We start from the raw sequence: 8,907 nt of genomic DNA, 5'->3' as shown, positions 1-8,907 counted from the left end.
TAAAAGCTGAGATCTGAAGGAAATATTATTAAATGTTTATATTTAAAAATAGGTGATGGTTATTGATGACACTAATAATAGGTAATATTAATGGAAATTTTTATAATTGTTAGGCAATATTCTAAGTGGTATTTATCAAGTCCAGCTTGACATTAGGGTGACCAAGAAACGCACAAGTAGAGATCCTGAAATAGGTCCTAGGCTGAGACCAGGGTACCTGTGAACTTTAAAATAAGCACACATAAATTACCAATCAACTGGAGATGAAAACCATTGGTCTAAGCAATATTAATAATTTTTAAAAAATCTTCCAATACCCCTACTAGGTAGGTTCAATTATTATCATAATTTCATAGATAAGGAAACTGCCCAACTGTGTTTACAGTACTTATTTTGAATGATTCTAGATTAAATCATAGTGTGACATGCCAAAATAATTAAACTGAGTTACCTTCAGGTAGGAGAAGACAAGGAATTGCAATCCCTGTATCAGGAAGAATTGACATGAAAATCTGCTGCATCTACATCAGAAGGCTGGGTTTAGACCTGGCTGTGGGACCTTCCCTGGTGCTGAACTCCTAAACCCTCCATAAATAGGAGGGTTTATGATGAGAACAAGACCACCAGGTATATGAAAAAGCGCTCAACATCAGTTAGTATCAGGAAACACAAGTCAAAACGTAAATCAAGTATCACCTCACATCTGTTAGGATGGCTATTATTGAAAAAAAAAACACAACAAATGTTGATGAGGTTGTGGAGTTTAAGGGGACTCTTGTACTCTTCATTTTCTTGAAAGAAACTCTGGTGTGTATATATTAACAAAGGAATATTATTCAGGCATAAAAAGAAAGAAATCCTGCCATTTGTGACAACATGGATGGACCTGGAGAATATTATGCTTATTGAAATACATACACCAGACATAGTCAGATACTGTATGATCTCACTTATGTTTGCAAGCTAAGAAAATCAAATTCTGAGAACCACAGATTAGAACTGTAGTTGTGAGGAGGAGGTGGTAGAGAAAGTGGGGAGATGTTGGTCAAAGGGTACAAACTTTCAGTTATAAAATGAAAAAGTTCTGGGGATCTAATGTACAGCCTGGTGACTTGTTAATAATTCTGTATTGTAGTCTTGAAATCTGCTAAGAGAGATCTGCTTAACTGTTACTACACACACACACAAGTAGAAACTATGTGAGGTGACAGATATGCTAATTAACTTGATTTTGGTAATCATTCCCAATATCTATGTGTATTAAATCATCATTTTGAACATCTTTTTAAAACCTTCATGTTGCACAACCCAAATATGTACAATTTTGTCAATCATACTTCAATAAATTGAAAAAAAAGGAAAACAATGAAGTAGTATTATGCTACTAGTACTATCCCAGCACAGAACAGAGTCCACAGAAAGTAAAGTGGTCTCACACATCACACATTTTACCAACATGGTATTGGGTTGAAACAAATAACCTTGTATAAAATAAAAAATTTCAAGAGGGTTTCTTAAATTTTATTACCGTTTAATCATTGACAATGCTTTATACACTAACACCACATTCCAAGTCACCAATGCTTTATGATTGATCATGTGTACTTAAATAAACCACACTGATCAAAATTTGAAGTCCACCAAAGTCAAAGATATGAAGCATATACTTAATAACTTTTAAAACACAACGCTGATATTTGAGTAATTACTTATTCCATGAAGGAGGGAAGACAGAGAAACCAATGATAAAACTCTGACTATCACATAAAAATGTTTTCTGATTATGGACCTTCATTTTTAATTTAGAATCCAGATGACACACCCCCTCATTTCATAGAGATTTATAAATATTCTAAATAGAAGAAATATCTAGAATTTTATTTGAGTAAAATAAGATTTATATATCTATGGCTTAATTTCTTTTTTGTGGCTTAATTTCTTAAATTCAAATTATATTTTTTCATAAAGAGGGAAGGGAATTTCGCATTCTGTATTATTTCTCAAGTAGGTTGTATTTAACTGAGATCATGAATGTATTATCTCTAATGTTCTTGTTTCTGTTCACTTTTCAGTGAAGTTTTATAAAGAAAGAGTGAATAGACAGAGGTGAAAAACACAGAAACTGATGAGGAACCAGTTCTAAGCAGATAGAATTTGTCACACTGAGAAATATTGCTGAAGGTGCTGAGGTGTATGATCTTAGAAATGAATTGCTTGAATCCAAAATATGGACACAGTGCCGCATGCCCATTTACTTGTTTCGTTTTTTTTTCCAGCCGTCTTTTCTTTTTCCAAAGGTGTCTAAGCTACACAGAACTAGAAATGTAACAAGTGTCTCAGAATTCTTCCTCACAGGCCTCTCAGATGGTCCAGAACTGCAGCCTTTGCTCTTTATCCTGTTCCTGTCCTTGTACCTGGTCACCATATTGGGGAACCTACTCATCATCCTGGCTGTTACCTCTGACCCCCACCTCCACACCCCCATGTACTTCTTCCTCTCCAACCTGTCCTCGGTTGACATCAGTTTCATCTCCACCACTGTCCCCAAGATGATTGTGAACATCCAAACTCATAGCAGAGTCATCTCCTATGAAGCCTGCCTGACACAGATGTCTTTTTTTATCCTTTTTGTGCGTATGGATGGTATGCTTCTGACTGCAATGGCTTATGACAGGTTTGTGGCCATCTGTCACCCACTGTGCTACCAGATCATCATGAACCCACGCCTCTGTTGCATTTTAGTTTTGGTGTCAGTTTTTGTTAGCTTTTTGGACTCCCAGGTGCACAATTTGATTGTGTTACAAGTTGCCTGCTTTAAGAATGTGGAAATTTCTAATTTCTTCTGTGACCCTTCTCAATTCCTCAAGCTTGCCTGTTCTGACACTTTCACCAATAACATAGTCCTGTATTTTTTTGTGTGCCACCTATGCTTTTCTCCTTTTCTCAGGGATCTTTTTCTCTTACTATAAAATTCTTTTTTCCATTCTAAGAGTCCCCTCATTAGGTCGAATGTATAAAGCCTTCTCCACCTGTGGTTCTCACCTGGCAGTTGTTTGCATATTTTATGGAACAGGCCTTGGTGTGTACCTCAGCTCAGCCATCTCACAATCTCCCAGGAAGGATACAGTGGCCTCGGTAGTGTACACTGTGGTCACCCCCATGCTGAACCCCTACATCTACAGTCTGAGGAACAGAGACATCAAAAAGGCCATGTGGAGGTTCCTCAGCAAAACGTTCTAATCTTAGTACCTGTGTCAACCATTTGGAGTGTGGGTTGGCAAATGTAGCAAAATTAACATCTAGACCTGAAAATTCTACCTCTCTCATCACATCATTTTTGTAGCTCTTATGACCTTCATGCCTCTCCTAGCTTAACACCTGGATATTGCTTCTCTTTATGGTTTAATGTGACTGGGGGAGAATTCTAGGATCCTTTGGGTGTCATAATTACTCCTTGACTGAATTTCATTACATCTATGGAAACTCTATAGTTTATCTTTGGTAGCCCCAGCATCCTCAAAAATGACTAATTTCCCTTTAATATATTGAAATTTTACAAGTTTTCCACAGCTCTTATGTATTCTCCATAGTAAATTCTATTTTTCAATCTGTGAATGCAGCTCTGTGTGAGGATGCATGTCACTGCTTCTCAACCTTGGCTTTTATCGAAATCATCTGGGAAGCTTAAAAATACTGACCACTGGGTCTCACCCACCAGATATTCTGATTTAACTGGACTTGGGTGTGGTCTGAGCATGAGGATTTAAAAAACCACTCAGGTGGTTCTAGTGTGTGGCCAAGGTTGAGAACTAATGATCCCAGTCAGATCTTTCACTCAAAGGTGACCTGTATGCCTTGTGTCCTAACTGCTCATGGACAAATGCCCAAGATCTGAAAGAGATCAGAGGTCAAAGGGGGAAGATATGAAGAGCCTACTGTAGTAACAGGCAATGTGTTTTCCCCATTCTTTGTTTCTTTTTTTTTTTTTTCTTTGCGGTATGCAGGCCTCTCACTGTTGTGGCCTCTCCCGCTGCGGAGCACAGGCTCTGGACGCGCAGGCTCAGCGGCCATGGCTCACGGGCCCAGCCGCTCCGCGGCATGTGGGATCTTCCCAGACCGGGGCACGAACCCGTGTCCCCTGCATCGGCAGGCGGACTCTCAACCACTGCGCCACCAGGGAAGGCCTTCTCCATTATTTCTGATTATTTTCTTCACATAGCTTCTCTACATCATACGCATGGGCCTTGCTTTGGGGTGGGGTGCTTGAAATCACTGCTCTATGTTCCATCTTGTGCTCATCGTACATATTTTCAACAGTGGTCTGTAAAAGCCTTAGTGCCCCAAACGCTCAACTGATCCCTTTATACCCCTCAAGCACTTGGTGGAGTAGCTTCTTACTTCAGTTATGATTACTATGTTACCACTTTGTTCTTTCTTGCCTTTCAGTCTCTCAATAATGCTTTAACTAACTCTATATTAAATGTTCTTCATTAAAATAACTAATTGGCTTCTTTTGTTTTTTTTGACTGAAGCTTGACTGATATTGTAGCACAAGTTATAAAAGTATGTTGTGAGGTACCTGCAATTGCATGATTACAAAATGTGCACAGGTAAGATGGGTGGCTGTCAATAATACATCTTAGGCATGGGTATGCAACTGGAAAATAGGCATTGGTATTATTGCACTGTGGCCCTAATGATGCCTGAAGACCATTAAATCACCCAAGTCATAACAATAAATTTATCTTCTTTTACATTACTATAGGATTGCAAAGGATCATGTTGTCAGAATGGGGAGGTCTTTCCTTTAACTAGTATCAGCCTGGTTATTAGCACTTCACCATGCTTCACTGTCTTCAGTCAGGGTAACTCAGTCTTTGGGCTCCTTTTGTTTTCTACAAGATGGTTTTCCAATATTCCTTAGAGATGTCACACATCATTTTTGTGGTAGTTATCTTGGCTTTCTGAAAGCTTTCCATAACTAGTTTTATTGCTTTGCATTTTCCAACTGAGGATAAACAACTACTGCATTGATGGCAAACTTAGATATTAAAGAAGGGAATGCACGTGACAGAAGAGAATTACAATTATTTGGTGGGAAAAGATATTGCTCATTAAAATTATTAATATTTCTAAAATATTATATAAATATATATCTTAAAATATTATATTTTATATCCATCTATGCCAGCTTAAAAGATAGCCAAGAAACCTTGGAAAGGGCCAAAGGAATGTTGCTTTTTTGTGTGTGCACGGTTTAATTCCCAGTATGTTCCGCTAAATTTACTAGCTCTTATTTTCACATAGCACCTTCTCAAAATTTTCAAAGATTGCTTCCATGTCCTGGCTATTGTAAATAGTGCTGCAATGAACACTGTGGTACATGACTCTTTTTGAATTATGGCTTTCTCAGGGTATATGCCCAGTAGTGGCATTGCCGGGTCATATGGTAGTTCTATTTTTGAGGACACAGGGAGGGGGAAGGGTAAGCTGGGACGAAGTGAGAGAGTGGCATGGACATATATACACTACCAAATGTAAAATAGATAGCTAGTGGGAAGCAGCCGCATCGCACAGGGAGATCAGTTCGGTGCTTTGTGACCATCTAGAGGGGTGAGATAGGGAGGGTGGGAGGGAGATGCAAGAGAGAGGGGATATGGGGATATATGTATGTGTATAGCTGATTCACTTTGTTATACAGCAGAAACTAACACACAATGTAAAGCAATTATACTTCAATAAAGATGTTACAAAAAAAAGAAAGATTTGTGCAGAAGCTAAAAAAAAAAAGTAAAAATAAATAAAAATTTCAAAGATAAATGAACATAGGGATTTTTAAATCTGCAAATATTATAATAGAATATACATACTTGAGTATTAATCTTAGATTTTCTACGAATTCATGAAATGCCTTTCCATAATGTTCACTATTGGTAAAATGGTAATCAATGCACTTGCAAGACAAGATTGGGTGAATTTAAATGATTAAGAAACAATGTGAAAATGATTTAGTTTTAAAATGTTGCCTAATGACTAGAAAATGGGATAATTTAGACTTACATTTCACCTTGTCATTCAGGACAACTTTTTCCGAACAAACCATTTCATGTCCTCTTTTCTGGCTGTTATCCCATTCCATTAATTCTTCTGGAACAGTGGTGAATATAACTACAGACGTTCTTCTAGAGGTAGATGCACCTGTTTCCCAACAAAAATAGAGCAGCGTTTTTTGTGTTTTTTCCCAGCGTTATTGAGACATAATTGACATATAACATTGTGTAAGTTTAAGGTGTACAATATGCTGTTTTGATACATGTATCTATTGTGACATGTTTACCAAAAGAAGGTTAGTTACCCATCCTTCACCTCACATAACTAGCATTTTGTTTTTGTTGTTGTTAGGGTTTGAACATTAACTTCACTCCCATAGTAAGTTTCAAGTACAAAACACCATAGTGTTACCTATTGCCACCATGATGTGGTTGAGAGGAGGTAACCAAAAGTACTTATCAGAATAGTGTTTAGGACATAATGGATCAATAAGTGTACACTATCATATTCACCACGTTAATAGGCCAGTGTAGTGTTTTGACTAATGCACTTTTCAGACAGAAAATTTGATTTTCCCTATCACCTTTCTAAATTTTTAACCTTGTGGGACAGTATTTTTTTAATCTCAATGCAGTATAATTCTTAATCATTTTTAATCATAGAACTTAAAGCACTCTAGGAATAAGCAGATAATATATGCACATGGTAAGATATTAATAAAGGTTGATATCCTTTCTATCATCTATTATGAGGTTGGTATATTTCAAATTAATTGAATACCATTAGTACTTTATCCTGGATGCCTGACTGACCATTACATTTTTATTTTTATGCAATGAGACCTTGACCAGATTGAGGTGATGGACTGATAAATATCATTTGTCTATATAGTAGAAGGTAGCACAGTGTAGGTGGAGATTAGGCACAGCTCTACTTTGTGTAACACTGAATAAATTATTCACTACATTATGAGAAAAAGTGAAGACAATTTAACATTTATTCATCCAGTACTTCTCTTCTTCCCTGGAACCCTCCCCTTCTATAGACACCTCCAAGAATGCCTGAAAGAGAAAAAAAAGTATGGTTTCCTTGTGTTTATTATCAGGACCCTCAGTGGAATCTGTTTCTCTAATAGCCACTGCACGATTAAGATTCATAGAATAAAGGGTGGGGTTTGAAAAGTTCTACAAATAATAAAGGGATAAAAAAGTGAGGATAGAAATTTCTCAATTACATGTCAGAAAGTGAATGTGAAAAGATTCCTGTTTCCTTCACAGAATGTAGGAGGAATTGGGAAAAGCTAATCACTAATTTTACTACATATACATCAATCTCTGTGTTTTTTCATACATCATGTCCTGTACATTGATAAATTTAACTATATCAAAAGAAAACTGTAGTTTTATTAAACTGTTTGCTACTTACTGTTTGATTATTTGCTAGAATGAGATATTTTATTAATGAAAATAAAGTTCAATAAATAATTTTGAAATAAAATGATATCTGTTGAAAATTTCAATGAAATATTAACATTTTAGCAATACGCTTCCATTGATTTCTTCATCTGTAAAATGGAGATAGATAATAGCATTTCCTTATGGGTTTCCGTGAAAATACTCAGGAGTAATGTATATAAAATGCTTGTCATGTATTGTGGAATGTAATGCCTATTCCTTTTTCCCCCAGGGTGATTATAGCTTTTTTTTTTTTTTTTTTAATGCTTGAAGTCTGAGGTTCTTAAAATCTATTTTTGCAAAGTGAATTTTTTTTTAAATAAATTCTTCCTAGAGTTTGATGATCCCTTTGGAATAAAAATTCAGGTTTCTGTGTGTGTGTGTATGTGTGTCTATACACATATATCTCAAATAACACTTTAAGCCTTATGAAAAGTTGTATCCCCCGTCTTTATTCTGACTCCCACAAACAACTTATTTGTTTTTTTGGTTTAATTCTGTATTTCTAAATTAGCTCCTTATACAGCTTTTTCATTTTTCAGCTTTTGATTTTTTTCTAATTACCTTCTTCTCTGAAAAAATTAGCATGTAGTTCTCTTGCTGTTTTAAAACATAATTCCCCTCCCCCAATATAATTATATAATAAATTAGGATAAATCGAAAGTCAGTGTCTATTGTTTTATTACATAGATGTTTACCACTTTATGACATATGAGTCTGATCCAGATTTTATTTTATTTTATTTTATTTTTGATCCAGATTTTATAAATACATTCTCTTTCTCACTTTTTTTCTTTGGATTTTTTAAATGGTAAAATTCCTTGTTTCTTTGTTTTATTTCTATCAATTCATCACTGGTTCATCCTCTCCAGCATAAATTTAAATCTCTTTTCAATAGATCCAAATGAATTAGACAATTTACCAGCTTCATTTCCTGCTGGGGGGCATCCCTCTTGGGCCTGTACGTACATACACACATACATACATATACACACTGTATCTGGAAGGACAGAGGAGAAAATGATGTTTATCTTTGGGAGAAAGGACCGGGAGACGGTATGGGAGTGAGAATATTTTACTGACTACCACTGTTTGAAGATTTCCTATATGTGTATCTATGACCTAGCCCCCTCCCCCACAAAAAAACATTAAAAAAATAGCGTTAGATCCCTATCTACCGGCTTGTGACAGCAAGTTAAAGAGAAAGGTGAATATATGATCCAATTTTTTAAAAAAATTTAAGAACATCCGTAAAATCAAGAAAAAAAAAATCCTGAATATGAGCATATCGTTTAATTGGGCTGTGTGAGGCTCCGCACTGAACATGGGGAAAGGCTTGAAGAAAAGTTGTTTGTTTAGCATCCGTCTACCTGTACAGCCTGGGGAATCCCCGGAAAGCCCC

General features: G+C 36.1%; 1 protein-coding gene across 1 annotated transcript; it reads left to right on the top strand.

Moving 5' to 3' along the window:
- The first annotated feature begins 2,243 nt into the window (after positions 1-2,243).
- Positions 2,244-3,240, top strand: LOC103083881 (olfactory receptor 18-like). The gene is given in 2 exon segments (XM_082931181.1): positions 2,244-2,909; positions 2,911-3,240. Coding segments are annotated over 2 exon segments (996 nt in total).
- The last annotated feature ends 5,667 nt before the right edge of the window (positions 3,241-8,907 follow it).

This window comes from Lipotes vexillifer, unplaced genomic scaffold (assembly GCF_000442215.2).
Source record: "Lipotes vexillifer unplaced genomic scaffold, Lipotes_vexillifer_v1.1 scaffold1011, whole genome shotgun sequence".
Lineage (NCBI taxonomy): Eukaryota > Metazoa > Chordata > Mammalia > Artiodactyla > Lipotidae > Lipotes > Lipotes vexillifer.
The sequence above is the reverse complement of the archived record's forward strand: the minus strand, read 5'-3'. Positions and strand labels throughout refer to the sequence as shown.